The 24,616-nt window shown below is 48.4% G+C and overlaps 1 protein-coding gene across 4 annotated transcripts; it reads right to left on the bottom strand.

Moving 5' to 3' along the window:
• Window positions 1-611: 611 nt before the first annotated feature.
• Window positions 612-23,601, bottom strand: EFEMP2 (EGF containing fibulin extracellular matrix protein 2). 4 transcript variants are annotated; one of them, XM_079957579.1, is made up of 12 exons: window positions 23,577-23,601; window positions 15,331-15,418; window positions 13,693-13,741; window positions 11,805-12,038; window positions 9,738-9,860; window positions 8,870-8,986; window positions 6,899-7,018; window positions 5,320-5,439; window positions 4,900-5,026; window positions 3,005-3,200; window positions 1,847-2,051; window positions 612-1,017 (listed from the first exon to the last, which is right to left on the bottom strand). In XM_079957579.1, exons 2-11 carry the CDS (start codon window positions 15,412-15,414, stop codon window positions 1,890-1,892), a joined length of 1,332 nt encoding a protein of 443 aa, XP_079813705.1. In that variant the 5' UTR covers window positions 15,415-15,418; window positions 23,577-23,601; the 3' UTR covers window positions 612-1,017; window positions 1,847-1,889. The 4 variants fall into 4 exon arrangements, with proteins under 4 accessions (XP_079813705.1, XP_079813703.1, XP_079813704.1 ...); XM_079957577.1 differs by lacking the exon at window positions 23,577-23,601 and adding an exon at window positions 21,717-22,284 and having other exon boundaries at window positions 15,331-15,422; XM_079957578.1 differs by lacking the exon at window positions 23,577-23,601 and adding an exon at window positions 21,717-21,816.
• Between the last annotated feature and the right edge of the window lie 1,015 nt (window positions 23,602-24,616).

Genomic DNA, 24,616 nt, shown 5'->3' with positions numbered 1-24,616 from the left:
TTCAGGTTACAGACTCCGCTAACCCAGAAATAGTACCTCGGGTTAAGAACTTTACCTCAGGATGAGAACAGAAATCGCGTGGCGGCAGCAGGAGGCCCCATTAGCTAAAGTGGTACCTCAGGTTAAGAACAGTTTCAGGTTAAGAACGGCCCTCCAGAACGAAGTAAGTTCTTAACCCGAGATACCACTGTATGGCCATTGCGAAGGACGGCCTTTTGTCTGTCCTAATTCTTGCAACATTCAGCTTCCCTGGATGACCCACCCCCATTGGGTTCTAGTATCAGAGAGAAGGAGAAAAAACATCTCCCTATTCACTTGCCGAACACCAGGCGTTAAGTCTCGTGTCTCCAATTACTCACCTTTCTTCTAAGCTAAGAAGCCCAGAATGTTCTAGCCTTTCCTCGTATGGGAGCTGCTCCAACTTTTCCTAGCAGTACAATATCCTTTTGGAGGTGGGGTTAGACCAGCTCTAGCATCTAGGATGGGTGTCTGGCTGGGAAAGCCTTCCTACCTGCTGGGGAGCCTTGAAGAGACTGAAAAGGACAAGGCGTCTTCCCCAAAGATTCTGGAGCGCTTGGTCCATTTGGGAAGCATCCAGACACACATTTGAATCATTTCCTTTCCACACACATAAAAAATCATTTTACTAATTTTTGTTTTGTCTTTCTCTCCCTCACTCTGTTAAGCAGAAAACAAACACGGAGCCTTGCTGAGAGGTTCTGGAGGCCCCTCTGTGCTCTGAGATGCAGGGGGCAGTGGGAGAAGGGGGCACGAGTTCCATTGCCGGGCAGGGTGGTGACTCAAAGGGCGGTTCTGGAGGGGGTGGCGCTCGTCTTTGAAGCCACAGCTCTGGCCCCCCAGTCGCAGCTCTGGTCCCTCTTCATCCAGTTGTGATGATGATGCCTTGGGGGTCGGGGAAGATGCAAAAGGCCATGACAGATCCCTTCCCTGGCCGCTGGGGTCGTGGCTTCTTGCCTCTCGGTTCCTCTCTTACACAGCCCAACCCAGCAGATGTTTCTGCAATGGAGAGAGGAAGAAGAGAGTGTAACCATGCACTGTAATATAGAAGATCTCAGGGGTGGGGGAGCGGTTTGCACCAACCTAGGATGCCCCGCCCCCATAAGAGCTGGTAGCTGCTGTGAGCTGAACTTGAAAGCACAGAATTTCCTTGTTATTACTGGCTCACATCTGGAATCTCTGAAATATTATGAAGAGTACTTTTAAGCAGTAGCTCTACAGGGTTTCAGGCAGGGTGTTAGTGCAGGAAAGGGTTAAAACCAGAGAGCTGGGTTCCTAGACTCACTTAAGCCACACACCCTCACCTCCAATGAGGGAAGAAGTGAACTTCTCTTCCTTTCCTCACTCTCTTTGTGCCATGTAACCAACCAGGAAAGATGTACTCCAAGCTCAGACCGCATGCTTGAAACTATCTTCTGCATTTTGTACCCAACAGTATTCTACATGTGTGTTCCTTGCTATTGCATGGAACAACACATGAATGAGACCTTTGGATTTTGTAAGTAAAGCATTTTAAACTTACTTAGCAGTGTGCGGTCTGTTCATTGCCAGAGGGGTAAAGAGAAGGGTTGTTGGCAAACTGAACAGGATATATGAAAGGGTCTAACAGCCCATTATTCCCATGCTATACTCCCACTTAATTTTGAGACTCTTCTAAACTCTGCTGGTGGCTCTCTCCCACTAGAGTGTGTGTAAAGCCCTGCATTTTTTAATCTAGGGGTCCAGCCAATTATTTCATTACTTACCCACCCATGGGTCAGCTCTCTTTCTCCCCCCTCCCCATTCCTAGGATGAAGGTTCATTTGCCCACTCCAAAAGCCAGACTTACCCCTCCCCTCCTCAGCCAGGCAAGGGGAAGTGCTGCTGCTTGGCTAGAATGAATAGGCTCCCACAAAGACGGTGAGCCGCAACACCGAGCTGGAACGGTAGCTCATCAGGGTGTTCATGGTGACCATCTCCAAATCCAGGACATACTCATGGGGCCCTGTCACTGGCCGGGCCAAGACCAGCATGGCGCTTATGTTGTTGATTTGCTGTGGGGGAGAAAAGGAGGTTGAGCCTTGGGGGAGAGGGAGGGAGAATGCCAGGCCAGGGCCGAGTCTGTTCAAGATGGGCCTGGTAGCTGCTCAAGCTGGGAGATTTTTGAAACAGACATTGCCTTCCCACATATAGGGTCCAGGGAAGAGGTGGGGGACCTCAGGCCCAGGGGCAAAATGGCACTTGTCACCAGTTTGCATTTCTAGGTACAGAAAGCATTGATCTGATGTGCAGAGATCTTTCCTATTGGACTTAATTCAAAAGGGTTCTGGAAGCTTTTCTGTGTGAAAGAAATAAGCATGATGTTTGGGTTATTCCTTCAGAGAAGCTGAGTACAGCTGGCTTAAACTGGTTCTCTTATCTCTTCTGTCAAGGCCATGCTGACTATAAAAATAGGTGTCCTTCTGGTGTTGTGTTCTGTGCATGGTATGCTTAGCGTTAAGGTTTTAGACTTATTGTAAGTTTAAGCTAAGTCTGCTGCAACTGGATTTCTTATGAACAGTGCCAATCCTGAATGTATTGGATTTGTGACCATTATGCTCATTTGCCTTCAGTAGCAGTAAAGCTCTGCTGAATGAAATACAATTGCTGCTGGTCTATTTTGGGGGAATCCTGCAACAAGCTTAAGTTTTTACTCTGCTAACTATACATTGGAATCTACTCTGGATCAATATTGAGTGGAATTTCAATGGCACTTCTATCTGTCCCTTCGGACTCTTTCGTTGACCACATCCCTTACAAACTGTGATCCAAACCCTCCTTGGGTGGAATATGCCCATGAATTCTGATCTTCCCTCTTGTTTCCCTGGACAGAGAGAGGTGTGTGGAGGTGCAGGCTTACTGCACAAGGGATATGTTGGAATATATATGTAATAACAGATCAACGGTTAAGATGGCAGCTGTGGGCAGGGGCCGCTCCGAATGGCTGCTGCTGGGAAGCGGGACTCACCCGGATATAGAACTCTCCTTGTTCGTTGCCCGAGCGGATCTGGAACGTGTTATAGGCGCCAGGGTAGACGCTTGTGGCCTGGATCTGGAATATGTCAGAGGGCACAGTTCGGTCAGCCGTGATACTCATGTATCGGTGGACGATGGAGGACGGATTATCGCGGCAGAGCGGGTTCGTGGCTGGGCAGAGGCAGCGGCTACAGCGGAAACAAATTGGGTTATGGGAGGGTGGGTGGAGGACAGTGAGGTGGCCAAGCTTGCCAAAGGAACTGAATTGTTCAGGGTTGTCAAAACAGAGAGAGATTGTGAAGAGCTCCAAAAGCACCTCTCCAAACTAAGCGAATGGGCGGTGAAACGACAAGCACAATTCAGTGTAAGCCAAGTGTAAGGTGACACACGGCAGGGCAAAAAATATTAATTTCACATATACCTTCATGGGGTTTGAACTGGCAGTGCCACAGAATTGTAGACATCCAGTCCAGCTCCCTGCAGTGCAGGAATCTTTCGCCCAACATTGGGACTTGAACCCACAGCCCGGAGATTAAGAGTCTCATGCTCTTACTGACTGAGCTACTGTTGGGAATGGTTCAGAAAAGTGAAAACAGAATGGTGAAGGGGAAAGAGCGACTCTGCCAAGAGCAAAAGGTTGCAGCATTTCTGACTTTAGAGAAACAGCAAGAGTTGATACTGTGGAAGTTTTATGCATGGCATGGAGAAAGCAGATAGAGAAACATTTTCCTCCTCTCAGAACACTTGTGGACCTCCAGGAGAGCTGAATGTCGAAAGATTCAGGAGAGAACAAAGGAAGTCCTTCACACAGCACATCGCCAAACTGTGGAACTTGCTCCACGGGCAGTGATGGCCGCCAACTTGGAAGGCTTTAAAAGAGCATCAGCCCAATTCACAGAGGGTTTCAATGGCTATTGGCTGTGATGGAGGCTATGCCACACAGGAGGGCCACTCCATGCCGCTGCAACTTTTTGTCGCAGGCTCCATTTGTGCAAATAAGGAATCCTGCTTTGTTCCTAAGAAAGCAGAGTACAGAAGAATCCCCTCCATTGCGTCCAGGTGGTGACGCTAACCCTGATCTCCTATTTATGGTATGAGGCCAATAGCCTAGCCTTGTAATGTCACCCATACATCTGGTAGACTGCCTCTAGACGGAGAGGCTCCATTTCGCTTTCAAAACCAATAGTGTTTTTTTTAAAAAAAGTATCATACATAATACAGTGGTGCCTCGCAAGACTAAAAGAATCCGTTCTGCGAGTCTCTTCGTCTTGCGGTTTTTTCGTCTTGCGAAGCAAGCCCATTAGCGGATTAGCGGATTAGCGCTATTAGCGGCTTAGGGGCTTAGCGGCTCAGCTGATAAGCGGCTTAGCGGATCAGCTGTTAAGCGGCTTAGCGGCTCAGCTGTTAAGCGGCTTAGCGGCTCAGCTGATAAGCGGCTTAGCGGCTTAGCGGATCAGCTGATAAGCGGCTTAGCAGCTTAGCGGATCAGGATCAGCTGATAAGCGGCTTAGCGGATCAGCTGTTAAGCGGCTTAGCGGCTTAACGGATCAGCTGATAAGCGGCTTAGTGGCTTAGAAAAAGGGGGGAGGGGGGGAACCCGCAGGAACTCGCAAGATATTTTCGTCTTGCAAAGCAAGCCCATAGGAAATTCGTTTTGCGAAGCACCTCCAAAACAGAAAACCCATTCGTCTAGCGGGTTTTCCGTCTTGCGAGGCATTCGTCTTGCGGGGCACCACTGTACTTCTTCCCTTTGAAGTATACAAGCAAGGGCCGTTTCCCAGGACTTGCTACAGAAATACACGTTGATTTTGCTATCGTTCAGATCCAGGATGGTCTTTCTCTCTCACTCCCCTCCCCAGCCCCCCATCCTGACCTGCCCAGACTCACTTTTCAGAGACTTGCACATATGGCTCCTGGCAGCTGTTCTTCTCCACGCAGCGGTACCCACCATGAAAGTTGATGCAATTCTGGGACTCTGTGCATTCGAAGGCTCCCGTCTCACACTCGTTAATGTCTAGGGTTGTAGAGGGGAAGGAGGAGAGGGAGTAAATAAATAAATAAGATGGCGCCAGGCATGTTTCTCTAGGGAAATCATTCCACTAGTGGGGAGCCACCGTGGAAAACATGACCTGTTTATCAGTTAACATGTTTTCAATCGAGTGGCACCCCTAGCTAAAGGCACACAAGGGGCCTGACCTGTGTCTAACATCCTCACACAAACAACTTAGGATTCTATATACAACTGCTCAGGCGCCAGAGGGTGTCCCCACCCCAACTCCGAGGCAGCTATGCCTGCCCCACACTTACCTTGGCAAAGGCGTGTGCTCAGCTGCTGGTAGCCCTGGGGGCAGGCGCAAGAGAAGTGTCCCGGCTCGTTGACACACTGGAATTGGCACAGGTAGGTGGAATAGCTACACTCGTCAATGTCTGGGAAGGAGGGAGAAGATTTAGGACAGGTTCTGGAGTCACTGGGCTTGTTTTTGCTTTCAGGATTTCTGCTGCTAATACACACATGCCGCCGGAGCACGATTTCTGTTCTCATCCTGAAGCAAAGTTCTTAACCCAATCTCTGGGTTAGCGGAGTCTGTAACCTGAAGCATATGTAACCCGAGGTACCACTGTATACAGTCATACCTTGGGTTACAGACGCTTCAGGTTGTGTTTTTTTGGGGTTATGGACCGCCGAAACCCGGAAGAACTGGAACAGGTTACTTCCAGGTTTCAGCAGTCGTGCATGCACAGAGGAACCGAATCACAACCCGCATGTGCACAGACGTGCCGCTGTGGGTTGCGAACGCTGTGAGTTGTGAACGTGCATCCCGCACGGATCACATTCGCAATCCAAGCATCCACTGTATATGTATATGTATACACACACACACAATTTTTATTAAATTTTCTGTTTTACAATTTAAAGTACCGTATTTTTCGCTCTATAAGACGCACCAGACCACAAGACGCACCTAGTTTTTGGAGGAGGAAAACAAGAAAAAAAATATTCTGAATCTCAGAAGCCAGATCAGCAAGAGGGATCGCTGCGCAGTGAAAGCAGCGATCCCTCTTGCTGTTCTGGCTTCTGGGATAGCTGCGCAGCCTGCATTCGCTCCATAAGACGCACACACATTTCCCCTTACTTTTTAGGTGGGAAAAAGTGAGTCTTATAGAGCAAAAAATACGGTATTCGTTTTTACATCTTTAAGATCTCAATGACTTCCCTTCTTCTCTTTCAATGGTTCATTTTACATATCATAAATCCGTGCATATTTTACAAAAACTATACCAATCAGTATTCCATTATTGCCTCCGTCAAAACTTCTTTACACTGTTGAATTTATCTTAATGCTGCCAGCGTTTTCAGCTGTATACAGTTACTTCCCATATATTCAATAAACATTTTCCAATCTTCTCTAAACATATCTTCTTCTTGTTCTCTTATTCTATATGTTAAGTCTACAAGCTGCGTATAATCTGACAACTTAAGTTGCCGTTCTTCTTCAGTTGGGACCTCGCTCGTTTTCCATTTTGGGGCTAACAAAACACGGGCCGCAGTCGTGGCGTACATAAATAACATTTTCTGACCCCTGGGAGCTCCAGTCTGAATTATCCCCAAAAGAAAAGATTTCTGCTGCTTCCTTGTTGCCCTCTTCCTTATCTGCTCTTCCGTAACTGGGCAGTGTGTCAAGTCTCAGGATTTGGGAATCCTCCCTTTGCCAACTTTGGGCTTCATGCTATTAGAAGCCTAAGATCTAAGACGGCTGTGGATGATGGGAGTTGTAGTCCAACAACACCCATGGAACCCAAGGTTGGAGAACTCCGGAGCAGGAGGGGCAGAGGCGGAGCTAGGAAGAAGGGGGTGGAGAAATGGGGCGGAGACAGAGCCACCTACCGTTGCAGGTGAAGCCATCCTGGTCCAGCTCGTAGCCCTGGTTGCAGCGGCAGATGAACGTACCGTACGTGTTGAAGCAACGCTGCTTGCAGGGGGCCCCCATCTCGCACTCGTTCACATCTGGAGGAGAGGTTGCAAAAGCTTAAGCGGGGTTGAGATGCCATTGCCACGTGGAAACGGCTGGCAGCAGTTTATGCATTTATGGGGCATACAGGGAACACACACCTTACCCCTGGGATAAGCGTTTTCCTCTTATGGCTTGTCGGCAAGCAAGCTATCAGGAGGCCTCCTGTTCCCTTCAAGGGTTTCCAGGCCATCTCCTTCATTCCCCTTTTTATCCCTCAGTCCTGCAACTTGCTCCCAGCACACTGCCTCCTTCAAATCCTTCCTAAACATCCAGCTTTTCTAATGAGCCTTTGGCTGACTGCAAGTGCTTGCAAAGTGATGCAATCTATGGCGATTGCCTGCAAAGACCCTTCATGGGGAAGAGGGGTAGCTAGGGGGTAGAACAACTGCTTTGCATGCAGAAGGTCCAGTATTTTGGGGGGGTGGACTAGATGACATTTGAGGGCCCCTTTCAACTTTGTGTATCTATTGTTCTGTGACCTCAGAAGGTGGTGGGATCTCCTTCCTTGTTTTTAAGCAGAGGTTGGGTGGCCACCTGCCAGGGCTTCTTGAGCTACAATTTCTGCATGGCAAGGGGTCAGACTAGATGACCTTTGGAAGCCCCTTCCAACTCTACATTTCTGTGATTCTATGGTTCTGTGTTTCAATCCCCTGCAGCATCTCCAAGTAGAGCGGGATGGGGGAGCAGAAAGCCTTGCTTGAAATTCTGGAGAGCTGCTGCCAGTCAGTGCAGACAATACTGAGCTAAATGGAAAGCTGGATTCCATGTAAAGCAATTTGTTTTCTTCCAGCCCTGCTTCATCTTTACCTGAGCAGGTAAGCAGAGCTTGGTCAAAACGATCCGGCAGGTGAAATGGGGAGTTCTAGTGGGCCTGATACGATCCTCCAGCCTTGCTTAACTCCTTAGCCTGACTGTAACTAAAATTAAATAGTTGGGACGCGGGTGGCGCTGTGGGTTAAACCACAGAGCCTAGGACTTGCCGATCAGAAGGTTGGCGGTTCGCCAGAAGCGGCTTAGTCATGCTGGCCACATGACCCGGAAGCTGTACGCCCCACTAAAGCGAGATGAGCATCACAACCCCAGAGTCGACCACGACTGGACCTAATGGTCAGGGGTCCCTTTACCTTTACCTATAGCCACATTCATTCACATTCATTCCCTCCTTTGCCTCTGCCGTTTCCTCTTAGGAACACAGGGAAGATGCCTTCTACCAGGACAGGCAATGTGTCCATCCAACCCTTATACTGTCTACTCTGACTGGCAGCAGCTCTCAAGGTCCCAGGGAGAGAGAGGTCATTCCCATCAGCTGGGACCTGATCCTTTCTAACTGAAGAAACTGGAGATTGAACTCATCCTTCTGCCAGTGAGCAAAGGCCTTAATCCTTGGAACATAGAGAGCTGCCTTATACAAAATGAGGCTCTTTGTCCATCTAGATCAGTGTTTTCTACATCGACTGGCAGCGGCAAGCCAGAGTTTCAAGCAAGAGTATCTCCCAGTCCTACCTGAAGATGCCCCAGGTATTGAACCTTCTGAATGCAAAGCAGATCTTTGACTGCCGAACCACAGCTCAGATCAAGCTAACAGTCCACCTAGCCCAATACAACCTGCTCTGACTGGCAGCGGCTCCCCGGGGTCTTAAGCAAGGAAGGGTCTTGCCCATCATGTGCTTCCTGGTCCTTTGAACAGGGGACCTTCTGAACATGAAGCTTGTGTTCTTTCCCTCCACAACATCTGGCAGGATTTGCAAGGAACGGCAGCTCTCCAATAGGGTAAGTGGCCATCTCTACCAGGGCATCGAAGACCTGCGAGGGACCAGGGTAGGACAAGGACATTCCCTGCTTACCAACACATGAGCGGTTGTTGCTGGCCAGCTGGAACCCAGGTTCGCACTGGCAGGAGAACGAGCCTGGGGAGTTGACGCAGCGGTGCTGGCAATAGCGATAGCGGCATTCGTCAATGTCTGCAAGTGGGAGAAAGGAGAGGGAATCCTCAGCGGCTCTGACCCCCTCCCGCCACCTCCCTGCTGTGCCTCTAGGCATGAACAGAGTCCCTACCCAGAAGAACTGCAAGAAATCATTTTCGGCCGGGAGAAACTCAAGGGATGAGGAGTGAGCAGGCTGTTATGTACTGAGTTGAATAGGATCCAAAATGCAGCAGTCTGATTGGTCCTAGAACAATAGGATTCAGAATGCAGCAGTCTGATTGGTCCTAGAACAATAGGATCCAGAATGCAGCAGTCTGACTGATCCACAGGAGCCACCCAATCCAGCTCCAGGTGGAAGTGAATCCGCAACCTGATTGGCCTACAGGAGAATCCCGGAATTAGCCAATCACGTGGGGCTCATTGTGTAAATAATGTATATAAAGCAGACATTCTGGGGGAACTTCCATTCCTCCTCACCACTATGAGCTGAATAAAGAGCATGAAATCCACTCTCGACTCCGAGTATATTTCACAGGCTGAATGGCTTTGGAATGCCCCATGAGTGCTGGTGCCAAGGGGGAATGCAAAACAAGACAGGGGCAGAGGGAATGAAATGGAATATACAGGAAGAGGCTGGCCGGCCCTCTGCGCTGCAATATTTTGTTGCGAACCCACATGTTCCATTCCTTTCAGAGCCCCATTGCATTGCATGCAGCCCAAGATGAAGGCACACTCCCTGGCAGAAACCGAGGACCACCCCATGGGCGCAGTCCTCAGGCACACTGACCCACACACTCTGTGCCGATCTTCCGATAGCCGTCCGGGCACTGGCAATGGAAGCCCCCAGGCGTGTTGATGCATTGCTGGCTCGGCTGGCAGTCGTGCGAATCGTATTCACATTCATCCACGTCTGAATGGGACAAAAAGAAAAACACAGCTGGGGCTCCAGCATGGCAGCAAGGGGAGGGGAGAGGGAGAGGAGGGGCGGGCTCCCAATAAGAGACAGGCAAACACAGAGGAAGGAGGTTGAAAGGCAGGGGGTGCCCAGCCACTCTGCTTGTACTTCCTGGAATCAAAGTGCACCCCCATCATCCAGCCCGGACACTGAGGTCCAGCGCCGAGGGCCTTCTGGCGGTTCCCTCGCTGTGAGAAGTAAGGTTACAGGGAACTAGGCAGAGGGCCTTCTTGGTCGTGGCACCTGCCCCGTAGAACACCCTCCCAGCAGATGTCAAGGCAATAAACAACTATTTTACTTTTAAAAGACAACTGAAGGCGGCCCTGTTTAGGGAAGTTTTTAATGTCTGATGCTGTATTGTTTTTAATATTCGGTTGGAAGCCGCCCAGAGTGACTGGGGAAACCCAGCCAGAGGGGCAGGGTATCAATAATAAATTTATTATTATTATTATTATTATTATTATTATTATTATTATTATCCCATTCACCAAAGACGCTACAGCACCCAAGAAACACCCAGCCCCTCCTGGCTCATTTTTTAAAAATGCATGTCAGATATAGGCCGAATCACTGCAATAACTTCAAATTAAGTTGCACATCATCTTTTTCCTGCCCAAAGAGCCCCAGTCTGCATAGATTGTAAAGTCAGAAGGAATTCTCCCAAGGGTTATCTAGCCCAAGCCCGTGCAATGAAGGAATCGCAACTAAAGCACCCTTGACAGGTGGCCCTATCCAACCTCTGATTAAAAACCTCCAAGGAAGGAGAGCCCACCACTTAAAAATGGAAAGCGTAATGCTGGTGGTCACGAAAGACGTTTAAAGACTGTCTCAAGGCAAATCTTTAAAAATGTAGTACAAACACCAACAATTGGGAAGCTCTGGCCTGCGAGCGCTCCAGTTGGAGAACAGCCTTTACCAAAGGTGTCATGGGCTTTGAAGACACTCGAACTCAGGATGCAAGGGAGAAACATGCTAAGAGGAAGGCACGCTTGAAAAATCCACACTGTGATCAACTCCCGCCCAGAAACCAATGTCCCCACTGTGGAAAGATGTGTGGATCCAGAATTGGCCTCCACAGTCACTTACGGACTCGCTGTTAAAACCGTGTTTATGGAAGACAATCTTACTCGGCTTTGAGTGTTCGCCAAAAAAAGAAGAATCCAGGTATAGGTAAAGGGTAAAGGGACCGCTGACCATTAGGTCCAGTCATGGCCGACTCTGGGGTTGCGGCGCTCATCTCACTTTATTGGCCAAGGGAGCCGGCGTACAGCTTCCGGGTCATGTGGCCAGCATGACTAAGCTGCTTCTGGCGAACCAGAGTAGCGCACGGAAACGCCGTTTACCTTCCCGCCGGAGCGGTACCTATTTATCTACTTGCACTTTGACGTGCTTTCAAACTGTTAGGCTGGCAGGGGCAAGGACAGAGCAACGGGAGCTCACCCCGTCACGGGGATTAAACCGCCGACCTTCTGATCGGCAAGTCCTAGGCTCTGTGGTTTAACCCACAGCGCCACCCCTGTCCCTTAAGAAGAATCCAACCACTGATTAAAAACCTCCACCAACTTCTGAGAGTGTCTGTTCCACTGTCAAACAGCATTTACCGCAGGAAAGTCCCTCCTAATGTTTAGTCGGAATCTCAGTTCTTTTATTTTGAATCCGTTAGTTTGGGTCTCACTCAGGAGGAGTGGAGGAGCGGAAAACAAGCTTGTTCCATCTTCCATGGGACAACAGCCCTTCAGATATCTATCATCTATCTATCTATCTATCTATCTATCTATCTATCTATCTAATGGCTATCATGTCCCCCCCTCTCAAGTCTCCTCTAGGCTAAACATCCCCCATGCCCTGAGATCTCCCCTCCTCCCTCGCCCTCCGGGTTGCTGCTGCCACCCTACTCACCCATGCAGGATCCTTGTCTGTCCGGCTCGTAGCCCTGGGGGCAGTTGTTCTGTACGAAGTACTGGGCCTGCTGGGGGGGCCTGGGCCTGGGGGGGCTGGGGGGAGGGGCCCTTTCGGAGTTCACGTCGTTGATCACAGAGGCCGAGCGGGGGAGGCACAGGTACCCCCCATAATGGTTGATGCACTTCATCTCCCCTTTGCAGGCATGGGGGATGGTCTCGCACTCGTTCACATCTGGCAGGCGGGTGGCGTGGGAGGAAGAGGAAGGAAGCAGAGTCAGGTGGGGGCAGGATAAGGGGGAGACGGGGGGAGGTGGGCACCCAGGCTCTCTCCTTCTTCTTGTCAGTTCCAGCTCGCTGTAGGAGACATCCTAGCCAATGCTGTTTCCACGTTCAGTGGAGGCCTTAGGCCAAGACAACCCCAGCGATGCCTGAACTCCTTGCCACTGTCACCACTTAGGAACCAGTGTTTAAATTAGCCAGGTGCCTTTTGCACCTAGCTTCCAACCACTTGTGACCAAGTGAGGATGCCTGGGTGCCAGGATGGCGCATGACATCTCCATCATCTAAGATCTTGGTTCTGGACTGTTTTCACACACTAATCCCGCATGCTGTAGAATTCTAACACTTACCGTATATTTTATCTGCACAATTGGAATGAATTTCAGGAACCCAAATGCTTTTTCTGTGCAGCCAGAGCAGCGACTGTGCAGTCGCTGTTAATAAAAAGAAGTCGGAAGAGGCCAATATATCTGTTGACTGTCTTTGGATCAAGGGACTTTTCTTCTTTAAGTTCTCAAAGTTCTTAACCGAGGCTTAAGGCTGTCATCTGAACCAGCCAGATGTTAATCAATCACAGTCAATCCATCTTTTGAAAAATAAGACTTTATAAGACTTTAGACATTCTGTTTTGGTGATTGAAACCTTGGTTTAAGGAGCCATTTGGTGCCTGGCTGATGTATCTGAGCTTTTAACACTGCTGCTTACCCAGCCTGTGCCACAGCCTGAGAGCCACATTCCCTTCTGGGCAATCTCCTGAGGGCCGCAGGACAGCAGCGGTTGGACAGAGGTAAAAGTGGGCAGGGCTACAGATGTAAATTTTGCCTGTAGGCTGGTTTCTACAGACTCTCTCTAGCTTCCACCCAGGCCAGAAAGAGGCTTCGTCAGCATGCAAGGACACATTATGGCCAGAGAAAAACACTCAAGAAAGGTGGGGAGCCTGGACAGTTAGGGGGTGTGGCTGGGGAGAGACCCAAGAGAGTGCTGCAGGGCTACATTTGGTCCCTGGGCCCAAGGTTCCCCATCCTTGGTCTCTAGGCACTAGGGTGCCAACAAAGACACCCAAGAGGATGGGAGGCTCACCCCAGGTTGACCTACAGCCCTCCTCCCACAATGCGTATTATTCCCCCAACCAGGTACGAGGAAGAGATTTGCTCTGCTCACATGTTAATGCAGACACCACTGTACTTGCACTTCCTAAGCCAATATGTAAACCGAAACCAAACTGTCCCTCAAAATTCGCAGTCCCCACTCCCCTTGTTTAAAAATGTGGTTCTCCAACCAAGGAATGCACACAAAAACATGGGGAAATGTTTGGTGGGGAAATTGTGCACCAAAGTGAGAAAAGCATGCAAAAAATTTACGATAACTGGGAAAACAACATGTATGAAGGCAAACTATAAAAATTTTCATGTGTGTTTATACTAATACATGCATTTCGGTCCACAGTTTGACCTCACGCATGTGCACAAATTTTCAAGAGGAGTTTTCTTTTTAAAAAAACACAAAACCTTAAAATGGAAAGAATAAGGAACCAAAAGAAACCCAAACTGTCCAATTTCCCCATTCCTGTCCTCAACAAGATGGCTATCTGGAATGTCAGGCTGTACCTTTGCAATGTTGACTCTCCGCATCCCACTGGTAGCCGTCAGTGCATTCCTAGGGCAGAGGGAGGACATATAGGAATGAGTTAAAAGATATCAATCAGGCCCCCGACTTGGGGACTACCATCCCCTTTGCCACACCGCAAGACAACCGGTGAAGGATGCTCAGTCCTGCTTAAAACACCGTCTTCTGTCTTGCAAGTCCTCTTCCTTTTGGTCTACCCATGAATATTTAGTGGCCATTAAGAGCCAACGTATTACAGAACATATCAAAAATGTATTCTGAGGCTAAGGCCTGGCATGTGTGCAACTCTAACCCAGAAACAACACTGACCTAGAAACCACCATCACCACTGCTAAGGCAAAATAGGGTGGAGCTCCTGCCCCTTTAATAGTAGTGTAGAGCAGGGCATTTCAAGGAGTGCACTATTAAAGGGGCAGGAGCCCCTTTCTATTTTCCGGCCTACGCTTGCTCAGAGGCATTACTGTTAATTCGTTCTGGAGGTCTGTTCTTAATCTGAAGCTGTTCTTAACCTGAGGTAAAAGGTAAAGGTAAAGGGACCCCTCACCATTAGGTCCAGTCATGGCCAACTCTGGGGTTGCGGCGCTCATCTCGCTTTATTGGCCGAGGGAGCCGGTGTACAGCTTCCGGTCATGTGGCCAGCATGACTAAGCCACTTCTGGCGAACCAGAGCAGCGCACGGAAATGCTATTTACTTTCCTGTCGGAATGGTATCTATTTATCTACTTGCACTTTGACGTGCTTTCAAACTGCTATGTTGGCAGGAGCAGGGACCGAGCAACAGGAGCTCAGCCCGTCACGGGGATTCAAACCGCCGACCTTCTGATCGGCAAGTCCTAGGCTCTGTGGTTTAACCCACAGCGCCACCCATGTCCCTAACCTTGAGGTACCACTTTAGCTAATGGGGCCTCCCACTGCTGCCGCTCCGCCGGAGCACGATTTCTGTTCTCATCCTGAAGCAAAGTTCTTAACCTGATGTACTATTTCTGGGTTAGTTGAGTCTGTAACCTGAAGTGTCTGTAACCCAAGGTACCACTGTATTTAGAAAACAAAAACCGGAAAGGGTTGGAATGAGGGGGCTCCAAAGCAGTCCAGATACCCAGATAGCATGGAATGCTTACTGACTATTGAGGGTTTATGGGAACTCTGTTGGGGGTGGGAGGGCAATGGAATGGAGTATCCTGCAAGGAGGCATGGCTGGCTTGGCAGCTGGCACCCTATAAACAGAAGTACTCCACACTGTGACATGTGACATTTGTAGCCCGCCTTTCCTCCAAGATGCTCCATATGACCCAAATAACAGCCCCATGAGTTACGCCATGGTGAGAGATAAAGTCTGTGGCAGATGATGCAGTGAGCTTCACGGCCAAGTGGGGATTTGAACTCAGGTTCCCCCTGTTCTCCTAGTCCACCTCTTTCACTGCCACGCTGGCTCTCTAGCCCCTGTCATGCTCCACCCCAGATGAGGATGCATCTCTTGCATGGAAGCTGAGCAGCATTAACAACCACCTCCTGGGAGCACCTCTGTGTGTGTGTGTGTCTGCATGCCTGTTTTGCAGCTGGAACCCCCCCCCTGCCCTACAGCATCCACTCCAGCATGGTGGGAGGCCCAGGCCATTTACCGTGTAAGTGTCGGGTTCCTCCAGTTCCTGTGAAACTGCAGCTCTCAGAAGCGTTGCCAAGAGGAGACATGAAACAGACCTCATTGTTCTGCCTGGGGGAAAGGAGGCCGGTTAGAGGTTAAGGGCAGTGACAGCACGCAGCAGTTATTTGCCCGAATGGTAGGCAAGACGCAAAGTGGGGTGCCAAGTGACCGCCTTTCCATGTCCCAAAAGGGAGGCTGCTTTTTGGATGCTCTCCATAGTACTGAGACACTAAGAGCCTCTGTGCATGTGCAGAGCGCATCTCTTCCCAAGAGAAAACCTTTACAGGGCTGAGCAGGACTGAAAAGTAGAAGAATGGGTGGATATTACGCCCAGGTGGCAACTCAAGGTGCTTGTTCCCAAGTTGGAGATAGGCAGACTTCTGAGTTATCAGGAGCTGTTCATAAGGTAGGGTAGAAAAGGGGGGAAATTGAAATACGAGATTTTAAAGGAAACGATCCGCAGAGTTCAGTGGCCAAGCACCTGCTTTGCATGCAGTGCCAGAGAGGGCTGCAAAAGACCAGTTTCTGCACACAGACCTCTCTCTCTCTCTCTCCTTCCTTCAATGCAAGCAAAAGGCAGGGGCAGAATTTACCGTACTTTTCCGTGTATAAGACTAGTTTTTTTTACTGTTAAAAATGGGGGGGGGGGTCTTCTTATACACAGATAGTAATATTTTCATAATTTGGAGTCCCCCAAAGTAGGGGGTGTCTTATACATGGAGGCGTGTTATACACAGAAAATTACGGTATATTCAAGCTAGGAGAAGGGATGGTCGGAACTAAAGGAGGGTGCAAAGCAGTGGCAGTGAGGGGTGTGACCTGCAGAGAGGGGGTGTGGCTAGGGAGAATGTCCTCTCTCCAGACAAGCCATGAGCTAGTCTCTTAGCCACTATACCGCATCAGGCAGTGTATGATGCAAAGTCCACTGTAATCCCCCCGGCAGCTTCCAGTGAACTACCCCAGAAAAGTAAGTACAGGGAGCTCCCAGCTCCCAGGGATTAGAAGAACAAGCTTCCTGATCCAGACTTAGCTTCAGAATCTGCAGATCAACATTTCATATGCGTGGGCAACAATTTAGAAATGATCACTGCGATTTAAAACAGAAATCCAATATATCTTACTGTAGAAGCAAGGATGGCTGCGACTAGGGTTGCTTCCAGAGGGGTGCTTATTGCAGGAGTGGTGCTCTCCTCATTCATGCAAGCTGTTCGCAGGGCCCACATGACTGCGTTGGCATCAACATAAAAGCTAAAGGGTAAAGGGACCCCTGACCATTAGGTCCAGTCGTGGCCGACTCTGGAGTTGCAGCACTCATCTCGCTTTATTGGCCGAGGGAGCCGGCGTACAGCTTCCGGGTGATGTGGCCAGCATGACTGAGTCACTTCTGGCGAACCAGAGCAGCGCACGGAAACGCCGTTTACCTTCCCACCAGAGCGGTACCTATTTATCTACTTGCACTTGACGTGCTTTTGAACTGCTAGGTTGGCAGGAGCAGGGACCGAGCAACGGTAGCTCGCCCCGTGGCGGGGATTCGAACCGCCGACCTTCTGATTGGCAAGTCCTAGGCTCTGTGGTTTAAGCCACAAGCGCCACTCTAATTCCCTCCCCCATTTAATTCAAATTTACTATTTTTGTGGAAAATCCAGAACCTTTTTTTATAAAAAAATCACTTGTTGCCAACGGTCTGTTTGCAATAACTGACAGACCCATTTGAAATATTAATCCCCTGCCTAGGAGCACCCTAGGATGAAATATGGGCTCCCAAATTTGCAGTTCAGGTGCTACTAACAGTAGAAGGACAATGGCAAGGCCCTCTCATGCTCACCCTTCTTTATTATTGCACTGGAATTGGAGCAGACAACTCCTCTATTTTGTTTAGTTTATTTATTGAGCTAACCTCAACGACAGCAAGAAAAAGACACATCAGGCTGGCACCAGAGAATAAAAGGCTGGGTATAGTTTTAAAGGTAAAATAAAATAAAACCCACTGCTGTCATGGGTGGGATTAATCTTAAAAGAGGAAAAATATATTTTTTACTCAACCCAATCCATTGATAATAAGCAGAGGGAGGTAACAGACTATGATATATTTAATAAAATGAAACCAAACCCCTGAAAATCTATCCTTTTCGCATTTTCCCTCTGGAAATGCATAGTTTGTTGGTCAACTTTTCTAAATGAAGTTCCCAAACTTCAGAATACCAAAAAGAAGTACTGGCACCATTTGGATCTCTCCAGAAACGAGCCATTGTGCCATCCCAAACAGAACAACTAGCTTTTTATTATATACTCTAAGATCAGCTTCCTCAAAACTAGATAGCACTGCAAGGTGGGCAGGAGGAATAACATAGCAGTTCAAATTTGTATTGATTGCTTTAAAAACCATAGACCAAAAGGTTTGTCCCTTTTCACATTGCAGATATCGGGCATGTCACCTCCCTGACTCGGATCAGGCCCCTGACTCCCTGCCAGGCCCTGACTCCAATCCAGCTCTGCCTCCTCCTCCTCCTCCTCCAGCCTTTCATTAAAAACAGAACAAAACCTGGCAAGGCAGAGATAACATTCCATCAGAGAGGAGATGGGGAACCTAGCGTAAAGAAGAGGAGCCGTGCTGGATGAGACGCATCATTGATTGATTGCCTGATATACCACCCTTCATCAAAAGATCTCCAAAATAAAAATACAAGGAAAAAGCAACAAATGAACAGTTAAAACAACATAGCAATACCCCCCTCCCACAAACACATTTAAAAGGCTGTCAAATATTAATCAGCCAAAGGCCTGGTCGATTAGGAGGAACGTTTTTTGCCTGGCACCTAAAAACATATAACTAAGACGCCAGTATCTCGCCCAGCACAGGGGCCAATCACATGCCCACCCCCTGCAAACAGGATCCGAGGGCAAGAACAGCTCTCCTCCCCACTTGCAATTGCACCGTCCCCTGAGCACTAGAATTGAGTCAGTATCAAAGGAGTAGTTAGGAATAAATGCAGGTCTGGGTCTTGGCTTGTTATTGCAGGAATGCACCTCTTTCAGGTGATGAAAGGGCCCCGTGTGTTGAATGTTGCTTCAAGGCAGAAATGGTCTCCAGGCAGTGCTAAATATAACTCTTGTTTGGGCTAATGTATATATACCTAAAATACAGCCAACTCGCTGAGTTTTGCCTCGGGCACGGCTAAACCCCATCATCAAGCATCCTCTGGGTCTCGCAGGAAGAGTGGATGAGGCGACAGCCAGCCTCTCGGAGGAAAGCAGGGGTGCCGATGGTTGAATAGGGCACCTCCATGGGTGCCAAGAAAGAGTTGAGGCCCTGGGAGTTCCAGGTCACCAGAAGCAGTCTCCTTGGGGGCAAATGAGGACAGAGGGCGAGCGAGTTCCCACCACCGTCAAGTCGAAGGCTGCACATTTGTCTGGGACAAATGCGCCTAGCTGGGGTCAGAGAGATGGCACCCATGGGTGCAGGACTTTTCCTGGTGCCCAGGAAGCCTCTTCCTCACCCAGTGCCAACTCCACCCTGGTTTGAACGGTGACTCACTCACCCCTCAAAATGTACATAAGAGCTGAAGTCCGAAGAGCTTTGCGTTTTTGCAAAGCTCAGGTCAGCAGGTGGGAGACAAAGAGCAAAGAGAGTCATATGGGACATTGCGGACAGGGGGAAGACGGCGAGGGTGCCCTCGAAGTCAGGAGCGAGAGAAAAAGGTGGACATTGTGCACAAGCAAAAAGACATTGTAATTGCTCTGGTGCACATAAACAGATTATTACTTCACATTTTCAGGACAGAGCCATGCTGGATCAAATGAAACAATCATTTTCGTTGGTTGGAATACTTTGTTCTTTTAATTTAGAAAAGGAAATCTTTTGGATAATGAAAAAATAAAACTGATTTTTGCAGTGAGGAAAACCGCATGCGAATAGAAACAAGTGTTCCTCACATTTCAAAAGCTTTCGTGTTTTTAGTGTTCTGGCAATGGATGTGTAGGAGTAATTCAATACATCAATTCCCTCTACTCAGTTTAGGATTTGGCAGAAAAACATTAATCCATTTCCCTTTGATGAAAAATCTCTGAGAATCGGGGTGGGGGAAATGGTTTATTGTTTGGTTAGAGGGTGGATGGGATTTACCTAATTTACAGCTATATTATTTGGCTAGCCAGCTGAGACATATCCTCTCTTTGATTAACGAGGGTGGTACTAAGTCGTGGACACCCCAAAAATCTGAGCAGGTAAATGGCATTCCCTTTAGTGCATTCTTGTTTTTATCATCCAATCTTAAGAATAAAACTCACTTTCATAATAGGCTCTTACAAGTGACGTATCAGTGTTGATACTGGTGGTTTGGAATCCTTGTCCAGAATCTTCCTCTAACTCATTTGACTTCCAGAACCACACATTTGATCTGGGTGAGTGGAGGGTTAGGAGACTTTACTGTCTCTGTGATTTTTATAAAAAAATAGCAAACCCACAATGAAGATGGAAATGGAGAAGAAACTGGGGCCTACCTCTATCCCACGGTTGTCATGGCATCAAATGTTTGCATTTTTAAACAACGGCTCAATGAAAATGCACTGCAACCCATAAGTCGACGAATTTTGAGAGCTTAAATTATATCCACTTCTAATGACTCGAAGGGTTTGGTTTCTGGGTTATGTAAACTTTCACTGAAACAGGAACCGAATAAGTAGCTTGGTTTAAGATTAGCATGGAGCCAAGACATGGGTTGGGACACAGAGGACAACACCTGGCAGAGAATGTGGGCTAAGCCCCCTCTCCACTCCGTTTCAGCAAAATGTAAGGAATTGTTCCTACATGCAATTCATAAATGGTATATAACTCCCCAATGTCTGTTGTACATCAACTTTTCTCTTTTCCCAAGATGCTGGCCCAGTTACTGAATCATATATTCTTTTTTTGGGGGGGTGGGGGGAGGAATAAAAGAAATCAGTTTGAAAAGAAATGCAGTTTTAAAAGCAATCAATACAATTTTGATTTGCTATATTATCTCTTCTGCCCCACTTGCAGTGTTATCTATTTTTGAGGAAGCTGATCTTAATATACATGTGGAACACATTTCTAAATAAGTGCTATATGAAGTCCTCCTATTGTGATGAAAACAGCAGGGTTAAAAATTGCAGCCCTACCAAGTCGAATGTTACCAAGCACCACTGACAGCAAACTTTCTTATTTAATTCTAATTCTAAATATGACGACCTAATCTGGACCTAACACTGTTTTGCACCGGCATAGTTACGGTGAGGTACACCACAGCTGGTGTACAGTTCCCAGGTTTATTTAAGGAAAGCCCTGGCTGTTAAGGAGGCATCGCTTTAAATATATATACCGTATTTTTTGCACCATAACACTCACTTTTTTCCTCCTAGAAAGTAAGGGGAAATGTCTGTGCGTGTTATGGAGCGAATGCCTGCGGGTGGCGGGGGGGATCTGCTGCAGTCGTGAGCAGAGGATCGATGGTTCCTTTTCCTTCCCTCCTCCATGGTTACAAAGCATGGATCCACATGGATCCTCAGGATTTTTGCATTGGGCTACTCCAAACTCACTGTCAGATCACATGTCTGTGGCCACAGCATGAACCACAAAAATCATATATCCACTGTTTCGTTTAGAATATTTTTTTTCTTGTTTTCCTCCTCTAAAAACTACGTGCGTGTTATGGTCTGGTGCGTGTTATAGAGCGAAAAATACGGTATATATAGTATGGGTAAGACATTGGTCAGCACAGGCTATAGATCAGAGGCCAACCTTCCCCACCAGCTGAGCAGAGAGCACGCCAGAGACATTTTGGACCTTTTCACATGTGCAGCTGCCACAGAGCCCTTCAGCTTTTCTCTCTGTACCCCCCAAGAAACTCTGTGGTTTCCGAAGCTGGGATGGACAGCCCTGGAAGCCCTGGGCGGAGGAAAACTTCAGAAGCAATTCAGGAGGGCAAAACAAGCCTAGACGGAGCCGCCACCTTCACCCAGCGAGTGAGGGGCACAGGATGCCGGGGGTGGGGGCAAGCAAAGTGATCCCTGGAGATCTGGAGAAGCCGAGATCCTACATTGTCTCCGATATAAGAAGGCACCTTGAAACTTTTCGCTTAGTTCAAAGGAAGCATCAGGTCTCTCTCCCCCTCCTCAAACATCTTTGGCTTGGCACAGTGAGAGGGGGCCTGCCTGGCACCTCCCACGGCAATGAATCTGGGCTCTCCCCAGGATGGGATCGCCAACTTTGGGAGAGTGCGCAGGGATGTTTTCCTTTGGCGCACGCTCTCTCTCTCTCTCTCTCTCTTTCAGGCCCGGGCCTTCTCCTTCTTCCTCCAGCCCCTTCTCCCTCCCCACCCCCAAACCCCACATCCCGCCACTCACCACGCTGGCAGCCGCCTGGCACCCCCCGGCACCCTCTCTTGCCTTCTCCAAACGCGCCCCGATCCCGGCTGCGTGCAGAGCGCGAAGTGTTAGGCGCGGGCTCCCTGGGAGACTGTGCGCTGGCTCCCCTCTCCAGCCCCCCACGCTGAATTCCTGGCCCCCCGCCAGGCAGCCGGAGTTGCCAAAAGGATTCCACCCAACATCTGGTTCCACTTAGCTCCCAGCGAACACCCTTTCCTGGCCAGCTGTTCGCAGCCCTCATCGCCCAGCCTCCCCTGCAAAGGGCAGCAGGGTTGAATCCCAAAGGCGCCGCGCACGCCCGGGCAGAAAGCGCGCGTTAAGGTCGGCGCCCCGGTGCTATGGGACCATCTGGCTTGGGCCAGGGTATCTCGCCTTCCTCTTGCCAGTTGCCCCACGGGCGCAGGAATCGGCCCAGGGCAGCGTTGGAAGCCTGAGCGCCGTCTTCGCAAAAGCATGTTTCTAGTCCTCAAGGCGCAAGAGCCGGCTTCGATGGGTGGAGCGGAAGAACTGTAACGAAATCTGTGAGCAACGACAGAAAGAGGACATCTTCGCTCTAAGGAATGGCTTCCACTGCATTTCAAGGGAAATGTTAGATGCCATTGTACTTGATTTTTAAAAACCTGCTTTGGGGAAAATTTTCACAAATGAAATGAAATAAATATTAAGTGGTGTTTTTTTGTTTGTTTGTTTTTAAATCCCAATATAAATAAATTTATATTGGATTGGAAATTGCTTTTATTGTCATTGATTTTATCACATTTCATTGCACACAGCACCAATGACAGAGGTGGGTAATCCCTGCTCACCCTACCCATGTCCCTTGGGATGGGGTGTAGATTGGAAGGGGTTCAAGCATCACCACATCGCAAAATCCTTCGCCAATAATATCTGCCCTCACCGCCGTTCCTCCCTTGCCCTTCCATGGTGGCAATCCCAGACCCCGACTTTCTCTTTCCATCTCTCTTCTTTCTGGTGTGGTGTTCTGTATAAAGGATTAAGGTTTAGTCTTATAAATTATTGTAAGTTTAAGTTAAGTCTGCTGTAACTGGATTTCTTATGGACAGGGCCAATCCTGAATGTATTGGATTTGTGACCATTATGCTCATTTGCTTTCAGTAGCAGTAAAGCTCTGCTGGCTGAAATATAATTGCTGCTGGTCTATTTTTTTGGAATCCTGCAACATGTTTAAGTTTTACCCTGCTAACTATACCCTGGAGTTCTGCTCTGGATCAATATTGAGTAGAATTTCATGACATACACATGAAACAAACCTGTTTTTTATGGGTGGCGATGCTGACTTAAATAGGAATATGGGAACAGGCCTCATTATCAGTTCAGACCATTGGCTGATCTAGCTCAGTGAATGTCAACATCGACTGTCAGCAACTGTCCAGGGTGCCGGGAATCCCTACAAGCCTCAGCTGGAGATGCAGAGGACTGAACTCAGGGCCTTATCGCTGAAAAACAGATGCTCTAGCACCGAACCACAGCCTTTAGTCTGTCCCTACTGCCTCCCCAACTTGGGCCTGTGAAACTAGAATCCCTTTTTTACTCCTGAGTAACCGCACTTCTCCATACCCACAAAGTGGAATTGGGGTTGGTGGGTTAAAGGCAGGGCACCCCACCCCTCCATTCTGCACCACCAGCTCTGCCTCGCTGCTAGGCCCTGCTCCCATCTGATCACTAGGCCTAGAATCTGGCTTCCTGCTTCTCCTCTGCTACAGAGAACTCCTTGCAGGCCCATGCCAGGTGCAATGATGGAGAGAAAACTGTTCCCGCCCGCAGAGTTGCTAGAAAGGAATGAGGAAGGGAGGCAGCTGGCTGGGGGGCACGATTAACCTGCCTGTAACATCCCGATTTCTGTCTCCTCCAGCAGGGCAGGTGCGCAGGAGGGGGTGAGATGTACAGGGTTGTACAGGATGTAAAAGGAAAAATAGTCAGTGGCAGATGAAGATGATGGACTTTTGGGAGCTAGCCGATCTGACCGGAAGAGTCTGTGACCAGAAGGAGGAGTACCAGGAGGAATGGAAGAAATTTAAAGACTATTTAGCTAAATATGTTAAAGATAACTTAAATGGAATTACTTGCAAGTATTGGATTGTCTTAGGATTTAAATATGTGATGTTATAGAATAATATGTTTAAAGTTAAAATGATAAGAAAGAAAAGAGGTTAATTGATTAAGTAAATTTTAGGGGAAAATAGTTTTGGAAAACTGCTACAATGATATATATGGAAATTCAGCCAGGGGGATTTGAGGAAGTCACCCAACAATGTTAACAAAAGTGGAATTATTACAGTTAGGATTTATGTTTGCTTGCTTGTTTTTTGATGTTTTCTTTTCTTATTTGTTGATAGGTTTGTTATAAATTTGGAAAATTAATTTGAAAAATTGGGGGGGGGGGGGGAGGAAGAGTAGTCAGAACCCACCAGGGACAAAGGGGGAAAAACAGGCAAATTTACCTACGTACAGTAGGTCAGTTTCACACACAGCACTCTATTCCCCCCATGCAGGCATAAACGAGTCATTAATATTTTATTTATTGCATTTATATATCACCTTTATCTTCCAAGGACCTCAAGGTGGTGCATATCGTTCTCCTCCTCCCCATTTCGTCTTCACAACCACCTTGTGAGGTAGATTAGTCTGAGAGGCAGTGACTGGCCCAAGGTCACCCAGCAAGCTTCATGGCTGAGAAAGGATTTGAAGCCGCCTCTCCCAGGTCCTAGCCCAACACTCTATAACCATTATGCCACACTGGACACAAGGTGGCTTGGGGAGAGTCCCAAAGGCCAGGAGGAAAGGTCTAGAAGGAGGCATCTGCCCCCTGCCCCATGGGTTCACAGCACTGAGCTACATGCACCAAGCGTCTGGCTCTG

Source organism: Podarcis cretensis (assembly GCF_951804945.1).
Source record: "Podarcis cretensis genome assembly, chromosome: 16".
NCBI lineage: Eukaryota > Metazoa > Chordata > Lepidosauria > Squamata > Lacertidae > Podarcis > Podarcis cretensis.
Note: the sequence above shows the minus strand (reverse complement) of the source record. Positions and strands in the feature narration are given on the sequence as shown.

What these genes read in the sequence shown, in the direction of transcription:
- EFEMP2 (XM_079957577.1), bottom strand. Translation starts at nt 21,978, where the DNA reads ATGAGGGCTGCGAACAGCTGGCCAGGAAAGGGTGTTCGCTGGGAGCTA. An exon ending in GGAGAGTCAACATTGCAAAG is followed by an intron (nt 12,039 to 13,692) that starts GTACAGCCTGAC and finishes CCCGCCTGCCAG; the next exon opens with ATGTGAACGAGTGCGAGACC. An exon ending in CAACAACCGCTCATGTGTTG is followed by an intron (nt 7,019 to 8,869) that starts GTAAGCAGGGAA and finishes CCTCTCCTCCAG; the next exon opens with ATGTGAACGAGTGCGAGATG.